General features: G+C 39.6%; 2 protein-coding genes across 2 annotated transcripts in view; one reads left to right on the top strand and one right to left on the bottom strand.

Moving 5' to 3' along the window:
- ptprz1b (protein tyrosine phosphatase receptor type Z1b) overlaps positions 1-8025 on the top strand; it is a gene marked incomplete at its 5' end in the record, with an annotated part of 34222 nt that extends 26197 nt beyond the window's left edge. Inside the window, 15 exons of the mRNA XM_079263149.1 lie at positions 1469-1489; positions 1799-1895; positions 1981-2063; positions 3386-3520; positions 3607-3738; positions 3817-3974; positions 4059-4194; positions 4394-4540; positions 4681-4774; positions 4985-5058; positions 6433-6561; positions 6639-6797; positions 6895-7037; positions 7126-7261; positions 7357-8025. Of these exons, the coding sequence (XP_079119275.1) occupies positions 1469-1489; positions 1799-1895; positions 1981-2063; positions 3386-3520; positions 3607-3738; positions 3817-3974; positions 4059-4194; positions 4394-4540; positions 4681-4774; positions 4985-5058; positions 6433-6561; positions 6639-6797; positions 6895-7037; positions 7126-7261; positions 7357-7500 (1788 nt within the window). The 3' untranslated portion in view covers positions 7501-8025. The remainder of the gene's footprint in view (positions 1-1468; positions 1490-1798; positions 1896-1980; positions 2064-3385; positions 3521-3606; positions 3739-3816; positions 3975-4058; positions 4195-4393; positions 4541-4680; positions 4775-4984; positions 5059-6432; positions 6562-6638; positions 6798-6894; positions 7038-7125; positions 7262-7356) is intronic.
- Positions 8026-13725: 5700 nt separating this feature from the next.
- LOC306773261 (HMG box-containing protein 1-like) lies at positions 13726-20431 on the bottom strand (the record flags this gene model as incomplete). Its single annotated transcript, XM_079263026.1, has 12 exons — positions 13726-13743; positions 13841-13982; positions 14075-14234; positions 14389-14507; positions 16264-16408; positions 16479-16635; positions 16764-16873; positions 17972-18083; positions 18284-18410; positions 18605-18806; positions 19737-19844; positions 20341-20431. The coding sequence occupies 12 exons, from the start codon at positions 20429-20431 to the stop codon at positions 13726-13728; spliced, it is 1491 nt and encodes a 496-aa protein (XP_079119152.1).
- Between the last annotated feature and the right edge of the window lie 835 nt (positions 20432-21266).

The raw sequence follows: 21266 nt of genomic DNA, 5'->3' as shown, positions 1-21266 counted from the left end.
ACACCTGACATGAGGATGTGGCCCCACATGTCATTAGTTAGCACTTTTTCTACTTTAGTTCCATACAGTCTGTATGGAAATAAATATGTTCTCAGTACCAGACAATAAGACAACAAACAAAGACACGATCAGCCTCAGATGCAATAGAAAGAAAATAAAGTAATTGCTGAGTCATGTTGTAGAGTTCATTGTCATCCGCAGCCTGCTTTTCTGTTGAAGCAGATGAAATACTACTCAGATGAAGTGACAGCAAGACAGTGCAGACTGAAAAAACTTAAATGATTTGATGCACCAATATTTCTTTTGCTTTACGGTTCAATAACTTTCAGTTGTTGATCTGTTTTTGCGACAAGTCAAGTCACATTTTGTCTCTGGTGCCAAAGAGCTGTTTTCTTGTTAAAGTGCAGGTACATGTGTTTCTGCACATTCATGTGAAGCTGGCTGGCAGGTTAGGAATGTGCTAAAAATACCTATATTTAATCACCTGGCTACATTAGCAGTCAGACTTCTAAGATGCATGGATTGTCGATTTTCAACATCTATTGTACATTTCAGACGGCATGTTGGGCATCAACATGAATGACCCTGAAATGCTTTTTTTCTGATTTAAGTGGATTTGAAGGCTTTCTGACTGCATTCACACCCATATTTACTGCCACCCACTTGTGATCCTATCAGCAATGTTAGCACTGCGAGCAGGGCCTCAGTCTTCTTTCAACTTCTGTGAATACCTCATTTGTCATAGCTCCTTAATGCGCTTCCATACCGCTATTAACATCATACCGTGTCATTTTAAGGTGCAGCATGTAATATCAGTTTTAAAGAAAGGTGTTTTGGCAGAAACCTTCCCAAAACAAAACAAAAAAACACACAAACTGATGGTAGATATCCTTATAGTGTTAAAGTTTTCCAAAAGCCAGGAAAGATGGATAAAAACTACCTGCAGCTGGTTTTCAGGGTCAAACAACGGATACATCTGCGTGTTAGTCGCCTCTGTTTCTGAGCATGAACCTCCTAAGCAACACACTCGGATAAGCTTAAATAAAACACACCCCTCCCTACACCTGTAATTGCCAGTGTTTTTGTGTGTTTTCCCCCATTTTATGACTGTTTTTGCTTTTTCCATAGCAACAACACCAAGTCTCTGTTTCACATCACTCTAATTTCTATTACGCCCAAAACCTTCCTGATATTTGCTCAGTCAAAATGATGGCAGTGATACTTCACTTACCGTGTAGAGTATGACATCATTTCTAATCCAGCTGCAAGCTTCTATTCCACAGCTCAGATGGGAAAACCAGTATATTTCCCACTCAGCGCCGCCTGTCTGTGTGTATCTGAACCCCAAATTCCTGTACCTGCACTGACTCCCTGTTTGTCTGTCTGTCATCTTGTCCCCCAATCCCACTCTTGTCACCATCTCCACCACCATCGTCGTGCTTTCTGCATCCTCACCACCCTCCATTAGATTGTCAAAGAGTCCTATGAGGTAAGATGCTTACCACCCCTCTCCTGCTGCACAGATGTTATTTCTGGTCTTCAAAGAAAAAAAAAAAAAAAGAAAGAAAATTACATCTGACTTATTTTACTGCTTTAATAGATCATAAGATTGACATATTTGGTCACCATCAGTAAACTTCATGCAGTGTAATTACTATGTAGGAATGGCAGCATAATGAAATGGGGAAACAATCTATATCTATATAGATTTCAAGTTTACCTAGAGGCACTTGTTGTGTTAAGCAGAGCAGGTAACCTTTATTATAACTGTGTTGTGTGTTTTTCTTTTGTATTCTAGGAGGTGCAGGCATGTACAGTGGATATGGGCATCACTGCTGACAGCTCAAATCATCCTGACAACAAAAACAAGAACCGTTACATTAACATCCTGGCATGTATGTAGCTGCTCAACACAACTTATTACCATTTAACATTTTAGTGCTGAAGCCAGCAGAAGTGCAGCTTATGTTCTTTCCCTAGACGACCACAGCAGAGTGAAACTCTCCAACAGTTTGGACAGAGATGGGAAATGCGGGGACTACATCAATGCTAACTTTGTTGACGTAAGTTCATTCTGATTCCCTTCATCAATATTCTAATAATTCCACAGAAAAATAGGAGTGTACTGCAGTGGACCTGAAGAAGCCTCTGTCTGAAGGCTGACATCTCATTGTTTCAATTCTAAGCAAAGCAGAAAGGAATGTGTTGTGAGTTTTATCAGATCAGAGAAAATAGTAATAATGATTCATTTGATTCAAATTCAACTTTATTTATATAGCATCACATCACGGCAATGCCATCTCAAGACGCTTGACAGACAGAACAAAAACATAATGAAAGCCAATTCATAACAGCCAATATAAAGAAACCAACAGATTGAGTTGGAGGCTCCAACTCAATCTCCCATCCTGAGCAAGCACACTGGCGACAGTGGGAAGGAAAAAACTCCCTTTCAGTCACATGTGGTTATTTACAAAATAACAAAGAGTGTACAACTGAGTTGTGGGTGAGTCTGCTGAAGGGCAGAGTTTTAAACAAACTGTCTATTTGCAACATTAGGATTTGTTAAATACTTTTACCACCTACCAGCCACAGATTAAGTTAGCAACTTTGGTGAACTGTGCAACTTACATGTTGAATCCAACAGTCAGAAGCGTTGCATCTGTTAATAGCAGCTGTCACTCATCAAGTTTGTAAAACTACCAGGTGAAAAGATGTTGGCGTCGACCCTGAGCTGTCTGTCACACTCAACAGGAACACAATAAAGCACATTTGCATGCGGTAATGTAGTTACTTCTGACATTTTGGTTTTTAGAATAGGTGGAGAACATGTCGACCTTTACTTTGCGTTTCTGGCTTGTCAAAAAATGGATTCACTCAGTCCATCCACTTCTAGTGCTCTACAAATCAGAGTAAAAAAAAATTTGTGAACTTGACCCTTTAATCTATAAACCAGACTTTTTTAGAAGTGGTATGTTGCCAGATCTTCTGGGGATGCCCCAGTTATCCAGCTGGTTTTCAGATACACAGCTGGATGGTATGGGTGACTAGTTTCAGTAGTTCTGTTTCAGCTCTGTAGTGGGCATACTTAAGACATCAAAGTGTTTGGGTTTTGCTTGTCGTACACATACAAATTCTGCTATAATCACATAGCCTTGTGTAGCTTTGATTTTCTACTTGCCCCCAAAAATCTCAAACTGTTCAGCTCTGCAATTTGTTGCAACATAAAGTACTTCTCAGCCTTTTGATGTTTTAAGAAAGTAGAAAAGCAGACTCTGCTTTGTCTTTTCTTCTAGTCAGCCTCAGGGATGCATTTTCAGTTTGGTTCTCTTACATCTTGAAAATCTGTATGGATGTTTAGTAAGTCAGTCTGGCTCTTTTGCAGGGTTATGAGCGAACGAGGGCATACATTGCAGCCCAAGGACCTCTCAAAAACGGAAAGGAGGACTTTTGGAGGATGATCTGGCAACAGAATGTTGGGGTTATTGTCATGATCACCAATCTGAAGGAGAAAGGACGTGTAAGAGCTGACACAGCAGGTTTCACTACAGAGATCAACACTGTGCCATATAAACTGACACTTAACTCCATACTTACTGTCTTCAGACAAAGTGTGACCAGTACTGGCCAGAAGAAAACCAAGAGGACTATGGTCCTTACCAGGTGACCCTAAAAAACACCAAGACCCTTGCTTACTATACACTGCGGAGGTTCACAGTCAGGGATATGACAAATAAGGTACTTTATAAACAAACCCTGTTTAGTACAAATACACCACATTAGTCTATTTCGTTAACACACTTCTTGGTCCTCCAGGTGCCTCAAAGGGCAGGGGAACACACTGTCCTCCATTTCCACTACACCCAGTGGCCAGATATGGGTGTCCCAGAGTACTCTCTGCCTGTCCTGTCCTTCATAAGAGCGTCCTCTGGAGCCCGGACGCAGGAAATGGGACCTGTGTTGGTACACTGCAGGTGAGGTGTCAGGCTGGTCATGTGATGCACATACTGAAGGGGATATTAAGGTGAATGCAGGATTAACCAGTGTGTCTCTTCTAGTGCTGGTGTGGGTAGAACAGGCACCTACATAGTGATAGACAGCATGTTGCAGCAGATCCAAGATCAGGGAACGGTAAATGTCCTTGGCTTTCTAAAGCATGTCCGGACACAGAGGAACTTCCTGGTCCAAACAGAGGTAAGTAGAAACTCTTGTTGGGAAGACTCAATGGCTCAAATCCAAGTCTTGATCATCAGGCAGTCTTTTGCAGACATGCTAGGGACAAAAAGCCTAAAATTTACCAACAAACAATGTCTGAAAGTTTGATTCTCACAAAGACAGACAAGCTCACACAGTGATTTAGACCAAACTCTTTCCCTCTAACTATGTCTCCAAGGAGCAGTATGTGTTCATCCACGATGCTCTGGTGGAGGCCATCTTGAGTCGGGACACCTTGGTCACTTCCGAGCACCTCCACACTTATGTGTCTGAACTCCTGACACCCAGTGCCACAGGCAGGACACGCATGGACAAACAGTTCAAGGTATAGCACCTTGCTGCCAGTCTACCTTACAGACATGAATGATTTCAAGCATGCAGTTGGCACATTGGTTGGCTTTCCATCTTGGCTTTCTCTCACTTCACTATTTTAGAAATGATCTTCCTGTTTTACATGCGTTTCAGCTGATCAGTCAGCGCCAGGCCAAGCATGCAGACTACAGCACTGCCTTGAAGGATGGCAACGCTGAGAGAAACAGAGCCAGAGCACTGATGCCTGGTAAGCTGGGCAAGATGACTGACTTTACGGTTACTGGACAGTCAGTCAGCCTCAAATGAAGCCCTGTTAGTCACATTACAGCTACAGCTTTAACTCATGAGCAGTCTTTGAAAGATGCAAGATGACCAGCAAGAACGCATGCTACTTTAAATCATTTGTTTTCTTACTTCCACATGATAGTAATTCATGTTTCTTTTTTATTTTGTGTAGTGGAGAGATCGAGAGTCTGTCTGACTTCTTCAGACACAAACGCCACAGGCTACATCAATGCTTCCTATGTTACGGTGAGACAACCTTATTACCATTGCTTTAAAGATGGAAGATATGGTATTAATAATTATGCTTTTTATTGTAATAGTGTAATAGTGCTTTTTTAATTTTATTTTTTGGTGGCCAGTGTTTATTCCTACATTTTTGGAAGTAAAGGGCAAAATTAAGGTGGAATCAGTTGGTTGCCTCCTGCCACAAGAAGCCCCCCAATCCCACACACTGCTTCTTTAATATGCACTTTGAATCACCATGTTGTTGAACTGTGTAATACAAATAAACCTGCTTAGCCTTGCCTTAATATGAACACTTAGTGGTACGGATTCGTGTTTCTTTTTATCATCTTGTAGTGCTAGAGTAAAGCATTTGACTTGTTGTAAACCACAGCTGTTTGTCAAATTGTATTTTTGGTACTCGGGCAGAAAAAAGCTCCTGGCTCGGGACCCTACAGTAGTGAGATAGATATGGCTTCTGTCCAGCCTCAGTTTTAACTTAAGTGAAGTGGAAGTGGTGAAGGTAGGAAGTAGAAATAACTGCTGGAAGTTTACACCCGAATACGGAGGATCAGAAAGGTGGGAAGGTGACATTGAAAAACATGTTTGTGGTGTCAGTGCAACAGCTCTGTTACAATGCTAACGTACAACTGACTCCTGCTGTCAGCTGTTCACAATAAACATAACAAGGTAAAGTAGGCAGACGCTTTGGATGTGGAAAGTCTCATACTGACTCATTTTTAAAAGCTTTTGCAACTATTACATTTCCTTTCAGTTTCTGCAGATGTCGTTAATTTTGGTTACTTTTGGACTTCGGTCATGTCGGCTTTTTAACGTTTGAATGACGAAGACTAATTCGAAGCTAAACTGAGTAAGAATTGGGTGAGAAATATTTTGTGTGTTTGTAGATAAGAGTGTGTCAAATTCACAAACATTTGGCTCCCATGCAAACTGTACATCAGAAGGCAGATTGAATACGATGCTAATTTTAAAGTGTATATGTTGCAGAGAGCTGCTGTTTCTGTCTCTGTTTCTGGAAAAAGTGAGAGACTTACATTACGCAAAGACAAAGTGAGATATGATATTTTATTAACCCCTTGAAGCCACACCCACTAGTTCTTTCACACAACCTAACAAAGGCAACACACGGCTCGAGGGGAATTGGCATGGACAGCCTCGGGTCTGGTTACTATCCAAGCGTTACGGTGTGGGTTTCATTACCACAGTGAAACTGGTTCTTTCTCATCATCCTCTATTCAGATGGCACCAGCCATGTTAGGTAACCATGGGCAACGTAGTTTAAAATCTTTTTAGTTTATTTTTAATAACACTTTTTCCCCCCTGTTTTTAAGCAACTAAATATTTTCTGGCAGTTTAACGCTTTCCATGTTTACACAGGGACACTACAGCAGTAAGGAGTTCATAGTGGCCCAAACTCCTCTCAGCAGCACGGTGGCAGATTTCTGGAGAATGATCTGGGAGCATAAAACACAAGTTGTCGTCAGTCTGCCAGATGCACACAATCAGGTAGAACTAACTATACTCTACTTCTCAATAAGGTTTTCTAAGCATCCTCATGTTTACATATCTTGTTTCTTTCTCAGAACAAAGTGAAAGAGTGTTGCCTCTACTGGCCTAGAAAAGACCTGCCAATGAGCTTTGACGGTTTAACTGTGACGTACACCGGCGAGGACCGTGTACAGCTATGTTATGCTAGTGATGAGCGACTTCTGGTTCAGGACTTCACAGTAAAATCTCTGCAGGTATCAAACACATGCAGACAGTTTCATTGCTAAACGTAAACATTGGTGTAAAGTCGGTCAGAAACCTTCCTTTTCTTTCATTTCTCTCTCCTTTTAGAGCGATTGCATATTGGATGTGCGCCAGTACAGTGTAACCTGCTGGCCCAACCCAGACAGTCCAATCAGAAACTGTTTTGATCTTGTCAATACAGTAAGAGTGTACAGCGGATACACACAAGGACCAATACTAGTACATGATCCGTGAGTATGACACAGGAAGGATTCCTCACGTGTGAGATTTGCTTTTTTCTTAGCAAGGATAACTGTGTTTATGTGTGTGTGTTTGCAGTTTGGGAGGTGCTACATCAGGGCTGTTCTGTGCCCTCGCCACGCTGTACAGCCAGCTTGATGAGGAGGCAGCGGTGGATGTCTACCAGGTGGCTCGGATGACCAATCTCATGAGGCCTGGGGTATTTAATGATATAGTAAGTGGTGGTTCATATTCCAGTAATGACCATAATAAAGGAAGATGTAGTGTTTTCACATGAATGCAGCCATGAACCAATGTCTCCATTTGCAGGAGCTGTATCAGTATCTGTACCGAGCTGTGCTAAGCCTGGTGAGCAGCCAGGAGGACCAGAGAGTCCTGCAGAGTGCAGAGACCAATGGGTCTGTACCACTGGGACAGTCAAACGTTGCAGAGAGCCTGGAGTCACTCATGTAGACACACTCTCTCTCACTCGCATTTATCACGCAAGCACACACTTTACTTATGAAGGAGGTGATGTATCTGAGATTCACAGCCGTGTCCAGTGAGCATCCTAACGCTTTAACAACCAAAATCTTCTTCGCTCGTCAAATAATCCACAGTCCAACCAGTCCTACTGTCCATGCTGAGTAAAGCTTGTCAGTGATCAGTTAATAGTGATCCATTTCTGATTTCCTAGGTCCTGTCAACACAAATGTCATGTTTAAAAGTGACTAATATTCACTTAAAACACAGAAGTCACAGCTACTGAGTCTGCAGAACTCTGAGCTTTTTTCTGCTGTGGACAGATTTGTTCATTTCATCCTGTCAAAGAGGAAAAGACACCGCTGTTCAGCCTTCTATACAGGGTCAATGAGGAAAGAAATGGCTTTAGTAGTGGTTAATAAATCTTTTTTCATAGAGTTAATAGAAAGTGGTCATGAAACCCTTTAGACTGAAAGGCTGCGCAGCCATACAGGGAGTATTAGCTGCCATCTTGTGAACATGAAGAAGTCTTTTGGCTTGAATCTGTAGGGTTTTTTTTTTAGCATGTTTCAAGCTGTTTTTTTCTTTAGAAAAGGTTGCAAAAATAAGATTATTCAGTATTTTTTTTGACAGTGGAAGCTTGTTGACCCTCAGTTTTCTGTGGACTATCAGCAAAAAAAAACAAAAAAAAACAAGGAACAAGCTTGTAAGCTTTGACAACATGTTTCAGAGGTAATTTTGGTTGTTTCATAACTTTGATTGGTGCGAGACCTTCAGTTGAACACAATGGAACGGATAATGAGCCGCCAGCTCAATCTTGTCTCATTTTATCCCTAAGTTGTCAGTTTCAGAATCTCCATGTGAGATTTTACATCTGATAAAATGTCTTCTGTAATGTAAAAGTGAGCTGCACCCCTCTGGCGGGCCCGATCGCAGAGGAAATGAAAGCGCTCACCAAGATGTTGTTTTCATTTCATTGGCAGGTGAAGCCAGAATTGATCAAATTCCAAAACTACTTTTGAGGCATCAAACTTATTCCCATTGCTGCCAAAAGCCACGTTATGAGGTGTTAGCACATCTTACTGTTTTTGTCTTGTTGGAAAAGGCAGCTAATCTTTTTTTTTTTTTTTTTTAAACTGCAGTATTGCCAAGTATTACATCTGCATTCTCAGTGCTGTGATGAATGAACAAAGAAGCAAAAATAATAATATTTGCAACATCAATTTTACAGATAAAAGATCTGTAATGCATTATTAAATGATTCATTAAGCATTAATAAAGTCATTGTCTACAGATGGTTGGTAGACCCAAACAATCTTCAGACTTTCCTGGTCCTCACGGAGCCTGAGGTAGCAGAGAAAATGCCAAACCTCTCAGGAGGAGGTTTATTTAAAACAACTACTGGAGAGGACCTTTCGTAATAATTTGATGGTATTTTTTTTATATCTTTTTTTGTTACCCTTTTATTATCTTTCGCTAATATTTGAAAATTTCTCTCAAGTTCCAGATTTTTAAGTGTGAATAGACACTGTAGACACGAAGTAAAAGTTAAATTAGTGTAGCTGGATGATGTCAGTGTTAAGAAGGGAAACGGTACAGGCAGATGTAGGGGTTCAGACACTTTACTCACAATAATGTTTGTAATAAACTAAAATCTCTGTAGTAATAATGGACTGACTGCTGGTTCTTGCTGTTCGTCTCCTCGCCAGTGCCTTTTGCAAATCATGTTATTGTACTTTTAAATAATTTTGGACACAAATGATCAATGCACCAAAATATTGACTTCTGACTTGCAGAACTCATTGGAAAAATGTTGTTAGCCTCAGATGTTTTGTCAAAGAAGCAACTGGAGATTCAAAGTGTCTTTTTCTCCTGCATAAATCCACCTGTTGAGTACGAAATGGAAATGGCAAAAAGCCTTCTGCAGCAGAATAAAATGGAGATGTTTTTAATATTTTCTTAAATGTGCAAACAGAAAAGGATAACTTTTTTTTTTAGTGATAATTATTTAGGTATGATTTGAGACTACGTAGCAGAGAGACAGTTTACTGAGATGCTCTTTTGCTCCTCAGTGGCTCAGACTAAAAAATGAATCTGAATCGCTGCAACCTGCGCCGCTCGCTATGACTGTTTTCAATTTTAGAAGATGTCCGAAAGTTTCTTTTGCGTCAAGACACGATCACTTAACCTTTAAATCTCTTCAAATCAACACTGCAGCTTCTCTTTGTGGCTGTTTGCCACCTTAAGAGGACGATTTGCTGTTTTCTTTTAGCTCATTCGGAGACAAGTTGCACAAATCGTAGAAGAGACTGCATCCGAACGCTGTGATTTCCATGTTTCAGTTGCATAAAACTCTTTCTGTGTAAATATCCCTCAAGGCCAAATTACTGTATGTTTATACGGTACCTCTATATATTTTCTATTTTACTATAAAAGGTGATTTTCTAGTCATTTACACAATATAACTGTGGATTCTATTTGATAACGTTAGCCTGAAAATATTGATCATGTTTATAGTTTTAATGAAATGTTCTGGAATATCTTTTTATCTCTGATTACATAGCAGTTTCATGTCTGTACCTCTTATCTCCAGCCAATAGCTGGCGCTGTGTATATAGAAATGAAGAACATTATTAAAGATTTGCTTCAAATTTGCACGTGTATCTTCTTCCTTGCATCTGTCACATATATGGCACAGGAAATGTATCTCAAACAAGTAACAATGCAGTACACGTGGGTTTACACATTTATTATGATTTTACTCTCACTGTAAATACATTGTATTGCATTGTCTCCCCTTATCGACCTGAACACATCATAGCAAAGACAAAGGAACCAAAGCAATACCATGAAAAATGACCAAAGATTAAGTCAAACCAAAAAAAATATATATTTCTATGTAATCATGTTAATATGTCACTACACGTTGTATCGTAGCAGTCACAGAAGATAAAGTGTATATAGTGCATTAAGATGAACCTCGTTATGCTTTAAGTGGTAAATTTACACGTCACTTTTGTTATATTTGTCATTCAATTAAGCAACCTTCCTGAAGTCTCATACATATGGGTTCCCATAGACCTGATGGATTACATGAAAGGCAACGTGTGTTAACATGCACACACTGTTTTAGAAAATGCAAATTTACAGGGGAATATTTATGATAATTTTGCTTTTGTTTTTCTTTCAGCCTTTCATATCTCTTCAAAGGCATAAAGATTTATCTCTAAACCATCATGCCCATTAATTTGACTGTATCTGATTTTTTTTAACAAATGAACAAGAGTTTCATGAAAAATGTTAAAGAGTTTGTAATTTCATGCAGAACATATGAACTACTTCAGACTTAATGCTTTTTGAATTTTAGACTTCAGCAAAGCTGATGCTGATTGGTGGACAGCTTCAGATCAGACCACTGGAGCTGACCAGAGTAGACTGGAGCTGACCAGAATGGGCTTGGGCCTCCCCAGCATCGGTTTTCACTGGGAAAGCAGATGTTGACTGGGTGCATATAAACACAATCAAAGCAATCTGAAAAGCAGTATTCTTAAAATAAAACTTAACATTTCTTCTCGTGACTGTCAACTCCACAAAATGTTCACAGTAGCCACTGAGTGATTTTATGTACTTGGTTAAATGTGATCCCTTCTGTCATTTTGGTTTCTCCGTATGCATGCTCTTCTGCCTGACAGTGACTAAAAATTACTGAATTAAGAAAAAACAAAAAAACAAAAACATTAACAATAACCTTCCTGGTGAAGATAGAGTTCAGTAAATTTGACCAAAGAATCTACTATTTTTGTTACTGTTTATGATTTAACCCGGCAACAGCACAGATGAAGGGTAAATAATTCGAACAGTCGTCATTAAATTGACTGAACTAAAGCTGTGACTGCATGACCCTTTATCTAAACCCACCTAAATGTGTTTCTTTAAGATAAATGTTACAATATGGCTGAAAATGTCATTATGGCACACAGAAATTAATCACATTTATACCTGCTGTGACAACAGGAAACTATTGATCTTCAAACTAGACTCCTAGGTCAAGTAATATGCATCTGTGGTTGTACTTCCTCCAGGAAACTCAACCTCTTATTCCTTTTACATCATAAAAGCCGAAGTGAAGGTTTCTGTGGAGTTTTGACGTATGCTATAGTTGTGCCAGTTTTGCTCCTTATGGACAGGTTCTTAAAGGTGCAGTGTGCACACAGACAGGTGGTGTGATGCACGGTCCAACCAATGGCTGATCAACAGGTGGAAAGTGACTCGACATGATTCGCCAAAATGCATCTTTAAATACTGCCTCCGCAAAATGTTTTATAAGTGGTCTTCAGTGATTCTCCAGGCTTTCTACATGTCTTTTCAAGTTTTCTCTTTTGACATGCGCTGATTTTTTTTCTTTTGTTTTAATTCTTTGCTCCCTTTCAGTCCAGTTCTCGCACCTGACCATAGTCATAGGAATGTGTATTTGTTTGCTAAGCCACTACATACTAACATACAAATCATTTAAGAATCAAAACAAGGCGGTTATCTCAAGAGATGATCCAGTCTTGTGTTTACACACACCAAGCAACTAAGTCAGGAAGTAAAGACCAATTTTAAATGGTATTAGGCACTTTGTTACTAGCAGCCAGTCACAAAGACAGAATTTCCCCCCTGGATATAGTAACATCTATGGGAAATACTAAAGATGACACAGTTTAACAGCCATCAAATAGTATTCTGTACCAACAAGGCGATTCCCAAAGAACGGGAAGCAGAAAACACAGCATATCTCAGCATGGTTTGAAGAGTGTGCTTAAGGAAACTAAAGAAACTGGAAAATTGGAAGAGAAAAATAGGGCTACTGCTAAAAAAAAAAGAAAAAAAAGAAAAGTACTCTGTATACAGATGAACAGTATCTGAAAATGATGTAAAAAAATGCAGCAAAGACTTACACGACCTAAGGGATGCATGTGGACCTTCAATTGAGCCATCTACTATTCACAGAATATTTTTTTCTCACGAATGGTTTAAACCACATGTTTAAGAAAAGAAAAGAAGATGATGGTAAGACATGTAGATGTCAGACAGGTTTACTTCTACAAATACTGATCAGATACAGCCCGGTGATTCTACGCTCCCCTGAATGGGACAGCGGGATACTGAAGAGTTAAAGCATGGAAACTGGTAGAAATGGCTGAAGCCTGTTGGAGATCTGGACTGAAAACCGGCAGCAACATGTTTTACGGAGTGACAAATTCTCCCCAGAGCTCAAACCTCAACATCATTTTAGACAAGAGATCCCCTTGTACAGGAAGTGGTCACATCTGCTTTCTTCCATGAAGCCTGAAGAAGTTTTTCTGAAAACCATTTAAAGAAATTACAAGAAAGTTTGTCTTAAAACAGTTCAGGGTTTGTTTAAAAAAATAAAGGCGCCTTTCACATTATATTTCCATTAATATTTGCATGTTTCAGTTTCCTGCTAATATTTCTGGATTTTCTGGTGATACATAAAAGAATAGATAAGTACATGAAAACTCCACAAGATACCTTTTCATTTTAAAAACTTCGGCATGAATAAATCTACCTGAAGCTAAGGTAAAGAAAAAAAACAGGCCTATGTTTATAAACAGTATGTGTACATTTGTTTAGCAGTTAAATACTCTAATAAACTACAAAAAGCAAAGTTAACATATAGTCTTGTGCAATAACATTGAGTCCAAATAAAAGTAATACAGGAAAGAAAATAAATTGTATATTTCCTATTATAAGATATAATTTTGGGAGAATAGCTACATTTTCTACTTTGGTTAAAATGCTACAGCACCACAACCCCCACCTGACCTGTTTCAAGCATAAGGAGAGAGACTGAAAATGCTCAGAATCTCTGGTTTTCTATTGTCCCGTTGCCACAAAATGATCAAAGTAAAAATCTGACGATCTGATTCATCGTTTTGTTCGGATAAATGTCCCCTCAGACAGGAGACGATACACTCCTGTGAGCTGCTAGTTACCACACTTACAAACGTTGCCTGGAGCACCTTAGAGGCAAGAAAAGGGCAGCTCATTCTTTTACGGTGGCGTTTCTGATAATCTGACCAATTTAGGAGCTTGAGGCAGAACTGAATTGTAGCATTTGCCTCTGAGTAGTTTTTTTTTTTTTTTTTAACATCCAGATGTGTGTGTGAGTTCGAACTCCTACAGACTCAGCTGGTTTCTGTCTCTGCAGCTTCAATTTCCTTGAGAGCCCTGTTGGACAAAAGCAGGAAGAGTTTGCAAACAGAAGGACGAAACATAAGTGCAAAGTTGTGTGTGTGTGTGTGTGTGTGTGTGTGTGTTTCCTTACAGAGTTGGTTCGTTTACGCTTCCAGCAGTCTGGGTTGAGCCTCCTCTGCTCGTCGGCTAGGGCTTTAGCTTGCAGGGTAAACACACGGCGCTCCTCACTTCGCATTTTCTTCCACTGCTCACCGAGGAGGACGCTGATTGCTCTGCGGAGTGGAGACCCACATTACATTACGTAATCATGGACACACACACGGACACACAATGTGGCTTCACGGCAGTCACAGGGAACCCCCACCTGTTGTCCTTGCCCGGGTACATCTGTGTGTACTCCATTCTGAACTTCTTGGCAAATAGCATGAAGGCATTCATTGGCCGCTTGCACTTTGCAGGTGGAGCCCCGTTCCCCACTGTCTTGTTTGGCTTTTGGTGACTGGAGTGGGAATGGCTGTATGTATCTGTGTGTTGCAAACAGGCTTATATTAGACTGCAAGAAAACCCCCTCTGTTACATCTCTCTTTTTTTTTTTTTTTTTTTTTTGCTACATATTGTAAAATACACATTCTTCCTGTTTCTCTTAATTAAATACATCATTGAATAGAATTTAAAGACCTGGTAAGGTGTCTCTGTCTGGGGAAACGGCTCCCCCGCTGGACTGGGAGGCACGCCGACGTCTGGCCATGCTGCTCAGCACATAAACCGCAGAGGAGTCCAGAGGAGTGAAATCATAACTGGGGAAGACAAAGAAAAAAGTGAATGTCTTTCACTACGTGCGCAGTCATGTGAAAAAGAAGCATTCTAGGGTTTTATGTATGCAAAGGCTGAGCAATATGGCAAAAATATTATTGCCATAATATTTTTTCTCCTGACTGATTTTATCTGAACCACAATATTTTATAGAACGGCCAGTTTGTGTGTATGGATGTTATTTTAAGCTTTATTTAAATCACACATTGTTACACAATGCTTTCATTAGTTCATGTCAGCAGTAAGACAACTGTACTCACACCACACACACCTGCAGTGCTGTCCATGTTAGAGAATTTTTTAAAGGGTTTTAAAAGTCTTAATGCTCAGATAGTAGTAAGTATCAGTAAAAAAAAGTCTAGTGCGAAAAGTGGAGAGGCTGATGTAGCAAGAGGGTGTGTGAGCTGACAAAAAAATGGAGCATATGCAGCTCTATAGTAAAAGCAGTCATTGCTATTTTGGACAGTGAAAACTTACCAAGTAAATAATAATCTGTGCTTGAATTACCCTGTTATTGAATTGTACTGCAGAAATAAACTTGCCTTGCCTAAATAAATACCTCTAAATTTTGCAAAACTAACATGAGTAACATGCTCGCCTCCAGTCAGATCTGATTAAACCTCCGACACATTAATCTAGTCCTTGTCCATGTTGAGAACTCAAATAATGTGATGCAATTATAAATGAGAGTGATGAGTGTTTCCTCCATCTATAAATTGTCTAAAAGTGTGGGATGCAAATCACAAGATCCATATAAAATTCATTTCAATCCATCTTTAAAGATTTTTCTTTACTCACACAAGCCTTATTAGAACAAGTAAGCTAAATACAACCTCAGACTAGCAACCATAGACTGTATATGAAAAGATGGACGGAGCCTCCGTGAGGTCACCCATAGGTTTCTGAAGAGCTGAATTGAAGCTGGGTGGGCGGTTCCTACCATCGCCATCTTGGTAGGGGCATGCGTGTCGTCTCGCCCGGAAAATACAAATATGGGCGGAGAGGTGGAGCTAAGAGGGGGGCTGTCATGGTGGATGAGTGTCATGGTGGATGATTGGCATCGAGCGAACTCCAAGCTTTCTGTAGCTAAGAGCTAACCGAGCTAACCTGGAGATAACAGGAGCTAACCAGCTAACAGAGGTAAGCAGGTTAAAGCTAAGTCACATTGTTAACCGGCTAAAAACCGCGGTTCTTTTGCGTTTTTCTTACTTGAAGCAGGAGATTGGGTACCTGTCAATCAAAAGGACACACCCCTAAATATGCAGAAATTCGAGATTAAATTACTTTTAAACGGGCGAGTTAGAAAAAAAATCACTTCCCCCACAGTTGTCATGAAGGTAAACCTGACCTATAAACCGAAAATGGATTTTTGAACCAGGCTGTAAACATGTTTATTTCTGCTGTGAAGTTGGTCTTTTTAACATGGGAGTCTATGGAGATTCGCTCTGTTTTGTAGCCCCTAAAGGATGAAGGGGGAACTGCAGTTTTATGCACTTCCGCATAAGCTTCACTTTTAACAAGGTTGCCACTTGCTAGCAACATAACGTGACATAATACACTGCCAAAAAAGCTAAAACAATGCAAGTTTGAGATATTTTCATGTCTGTAGTAACATTTGTGAACACCATCAGAAACAGTCCCACATGAGGCATAACACAGAAAAGGAAACTGTAATGGTGAATCACCGTCAGCTGAAAGTGTGTTTAAAGTTTCTCATGCTCTAACATGAATTCTTTTTACCTTTTGAATGTGTCAAAGACCAGTGAATCATCTGTGTGCTTTGCATCTCTGTGACCCGGAGGCAGACACACATCTCCTACTTCCACTTCATAGCATGGTATCCCATAATGCACCACAGTCAAGCTCGGGTAAAAGGAAGACCAACCTGACAGAAAGACAGCGTTTGAGTAAAAAGCCTGCGGTAATGTTCAATTTCTCCTCAATCACATTCAAACCTTTGTTTTTGACATAGAAGGGGTGGTCCAGCTTGCATCGTGCTGTGACGGGGGTGTGTCCAAATACCCCAGGGTCAAAGGTCAGCTGTAGGACAGTCTGACCAGACAACACAGTCTCTTCTTGTTCCACCAGCTGCAGACCCTCAGAGCCATAACTCTGCACAGGAGCAGTATTTTTTCCTCATTATTTACAGGTGTTTGGTTAATTCTGGTTGACCTTTACTTCTCAAATTCAGCGCAGCAGTTAGAATAAAACATGTCCCTCGTTTTCTTCTTCAGTTTTACCTTCAGGAATCTGGGCTGCTCCTCATTGGCACAGTCTTCCTCACCAGAGTCCAAGTCCTCAACATCCTGCCAATCCACATTAGAGCCGCTGTGAAAACGCAAGCGAGTTCCTGACAAGAGAGAAGAGAGCAGATCTTCATGTTTCAGACATGAGTAAAACCCAAGAGGACAAGCAGTTGGCACATGAATGAACATTTCCACTTTGAAAGTAGCCAAAGAAACATGCAGACAGGGGCAAGGTGGTCACAGTTTAACTGGTATTAGCATATAGCTGTGTGCTACATGATCAACTGGGAGGCCCATTTATCAGTGTACACTTTTTACAGTTAACAGTTTACTGCAGAGTGAGATAAAGAGCTTAACCTAACATCATACTGCTCAGTTTCACAGTATTTGATCGCATCATTTATTTCTTTAACTCACTACCTGACAATACAGACAAGTTTGTAGAGTTATTGAACCAGCAATGATGCCTGACAATATTTAACTGTTTTCCAAAATTTGGACCGTTGTCTTGGTCTGAGATTAATCTGATTTCCACGTTGCTATGAGTCTGAGTTTAAGTTACAAGTTTAGGAGGTTAATGTGCAGCCACACACCCTAAGGAGATATTCATTTACTACTTCGTGGTGACAGTTTTCAACTGCAACATAGTAAGTTTTTTCCATTATGATTTCTATTTACATCACACCTGTATAAGTGTTGGGCAGTGTTGTATTAATTTCAAGCTGGGCTGTGTTGAACCTGCTTTAAGGGTTCATCCCTCTGCTCAGGATAAAAATCTCTATAGTTGCATTACTTTTACCTTTCGAGTTCATTTCTTATGAATTTGTGTATTTATCATAAATCCTGAGATCCTGCTTTAATTATGCTTAAAAAAGATGGTCAAGTGACACTGGGTCATTCCTTTGGTTGTTTTCTTACGTGAATGAAATTCGCACTCATCTTTCTTCACTTTTGTGGATGATTGAATATGCCATTAACTTTATGTTGCTCTTGGTGTTTTTATATTTGTGTCTTTATCCTAAATAGTTGAGGCAGTTTGAAGTCATTCAAACTTTTTATTAATAGTTTTATTAATAGTTGAAAAGACAAAAAAAACTGAAGAGATTTTGAACTGATTTTATTAGTTTATTTTAACATTTATAAGTTTTCAAACTAAAAATATGCTGCTTTGACAGATTCTGTGTGATGGTTTGTATTTATACCTTTGAGGAAGCAGTGCCAGGCGGTGGGGGGGAAGGAGAAACTCCAGCCCATGTCTTCATCATCAGACAAAGATGACTTGATTGATACTGCAGAGCCACATTCACTGCTAGTCTATAAAAAACAGGAAGTAAAGCACTGTCAATACAGACTGGGACAAATCAGCAACCTCCTTGGAGGCTGCTGATCCTAAAACTGCAGATCTGAATTCAACAAAAGAATAAGTAATTCAAACATTGATGCCACTGTATAGTTTCAGATAGAAATGGCAACTATGTACAGTATTAATAATAGATAGATAAATGCAGATGTACCCTGCTGTGCCTGCGCTCCCTGCAGTGGCCTCTGGGGGGAGACATAGCATTACTGTGGAGAGCAGGAGGAGGCCGAGCGTAGGAGTGCAGATCACTGCTGGTGCTTGGGATGCAGGCTGAAGAGGAACTGAACATGATGCATGAGATATAGATCAAAAGCACCAGATAAGAAGCAAGAACAACAATAATGGTCATGTCTGTGATCTCAGAGGTAATCTACCATTCACATGGTTCTGCAGGAATTTGGAAGAGCATTTCAACTTAAAGTTTGGCGGTTTTTCTGACAGTTTTGATTCACTGCTGTGCTGTGTTCAAACCCACCTTCTATGAGGCTCCTGCAGCAGTGGGCTCTGAGGTCCAGTGGCAATGTGTGCCAGCTGTGTGAGCCAGAGTGTGTCTGGAGGCTGCTGGCTGTGTGTTTTTGTGTGCCCTTGCCGCTCCTGATGTGACACACTGACTTCCACCTGGTAAACAGGTGGCGCTGTTAGTTCGTCTTGAACTTCTTGCAGGTCTGGAAGGTCATCTGGGGAGAAAAAAAAAAGCAGTTGAAAAGGGTCGGCATGTCATGCTACACAACATGTTTCTACACATCTTTTACATGGTACTAATCAAGCCAAAATGAGGTAAATGCATGAAAAGTTAAGAACAAACATAATTAGCATTTTTCTGTATTAGCAGTTTTCTGTATGATGTTATAAATGTCTCACATTGTTGTGCAGGTATGTTGGCCCACTCCACTTTACAGCATGTTTCAGTTCATTTAGGCTTCCCAACATTTCTTAATGCACATCTCTAAGATCCCACTGCAGGAGTAAATCCTCTATGTGGACGTTGCCGTTGTGACAACATTTTTTTAAGATATTCTGATGAAGATTTTCTGTTGTGCTTGGGATTATCATCCCGTCACATAACTCTATATTACTTTGGTAAACAGAGTTCAAGAACGACTCAATGACAAGCACCATGACTACGAAACACGCCCAAACCATCAGACATCCAACACCATGTTCGACACTTGGTAAGAGGTATTTTCTGCTGATTTGCTGCACATTATGTCCAAACATCTGTTTTGTCTGTTCAAAGGACATTGTTTAAGAATTAAAGTTTGTTCAGATTCTATTTTACAGACCTCAGCTTTGCGGTCTTTTTTCTTTGTAAAAAAAATTGATGACAGACATTTGCAGCATTCGGCTGCTATTTCCCTTCATAATTCTTACAGTGCCAGTAAAGCCATACTTAGTTTTTCATGCACTGCTTCTGTATTTTGGCTTATTTTTTTCATGAATAAATATTGAACAAGTCTCATTCAGGCATCAGTCCTGTGTAGTCAGATAGGGTGCATTTACCCAGTTTTAGGACCTTCTTTATTTCTTTCAGTAATGTAAATTTGTAGAATTGTAAATATGTAAATTTGTAGAATTGACCATACAGTCTTTTGTATGTGACATTATACCATATTCCATGTAACTGTCGCTGGTAGGGAGGCTAGGTGAGGAAGGGAGGAATTCATCACAGTGCAGCACGTCATGTGGCTGGTTTCCATCTACATCAAGCATCATTCCTTAAAGAGACAGTGAGGAGACAATGAAAACAACAGCAGGTAACTGAGTTATGTTTTTTTTATGTTGCAATTAAATGGTGATTTACAAAGAACTGCATGATAGGTAAAATACCTCTGTATATAATTGTAGAAGTCATACATTCTATTCAATTTAAACTGTGTATTTTTTATTTAAATTTTTCATTAACTTTTTTTTTTTTTTTTTCCTTTTGGGACACAAGAATGCTTCCACATAAACTTGTCTGAGCAAATGGGTGATTGTTGGAACAAAAAAAAAACTCCCAGTAATTTTATAAATAAATGTAAGCTTACTCAGCTGTATAATACTGACAATTGCTATATGTTTAAAAACACAAACCCTCATTTAGTGAATTTGCCATGGGCTTAAAAATGAAACATTTTAAATGAATCTGCTGAGTTTAAAGAATATTGACCACTTGCAGTGATGCCTCGACAATATTCAAAGCTCTTGCTTAGTCAATAGACCAGTGGTTACCAGTATGATCAGCCTGAGGCTGGGCATCCTGCGTGTTATGATATTTGGGGTCGCTGGACAGCACAGCTGGAGTTACCACCTCCCACACCATGATGTCCAGTCACTGAAACAAAGGAAGATTTGAAGGGAGCATGATAAATCACTATTTATTTAACCAATAAAAAAGTGTTATTCTAAGACAGACATGCACTGCATTTTGTCACCTACCCACATACTTTCATTCACAGAAACATAAAAGTAATCTGACCTGAGTTCTAGAGGATATATATATTTAAGGTGATAGGATCACTAAAATGACATTTTTGCATATTACAACTTAGTGTATGTGTCAAATAAAACAATATTGAAGTGCTCAGTTTAAACACACAAACACGATAATAATAATATATTTTACTTCTGCATATTTCATAATTTTCTCATGTGACTATCTTGCTGATAAACTTTGAGGTCCACCGCGCGTGCGCACTGAAAGCTCATTCATTCAATACTGAGAAGGGTAGCGATTATGCAGTCGAGTTAAAGAGTAAAAAAAAAGGAATTTAAAAGTACTAAGTAAATAAGCCTGAACAAAGGTAAACAAGGCAATAAGATCAACTGCCCTAAGATGTCGACGTTTTATTGTCACAAGAAGCTTCAGTGGAAGCTTTGTCATAAGACAAAGTACAATTGAAAGACGGTTACGTCGACAAAAGAAACCAAAACCTTGATCGTCTAAACTGTTACGAAAGGCTTAACGTTCCGGATTACAGTCAGACCGTGAAAAATTACTATAAGCAGATCAAAATGGACGAGCTATCCTGTTGCGCAAAAGGCAGTAGCCTACATCAAAACAACAACTAACGTCAACAATGAAGCTTTACGGGAGCGAACTACGAAACTACATTTTCAACAGAAAACAACCGTTGTCAGCTTCATATTTCTACTTT

Source organism: Telmatherina bonti (genome assembly GCF_933228915.1).
Source record: "Telmatherina bonti genome assembly, chromosome: 23".
Taxonomy (NCBI): Eukaryota; Metazoa; Chordata; class Actinopteri; order Atheriniformes; family Telmatherinidae; genus Telmatherina; species Telmatherina bonti.
The sequence above is the reverse complement of the archived record's forward strand: the minus strand, read 5'-3'. Positions and strand labels throughout refer to the sequence as shown.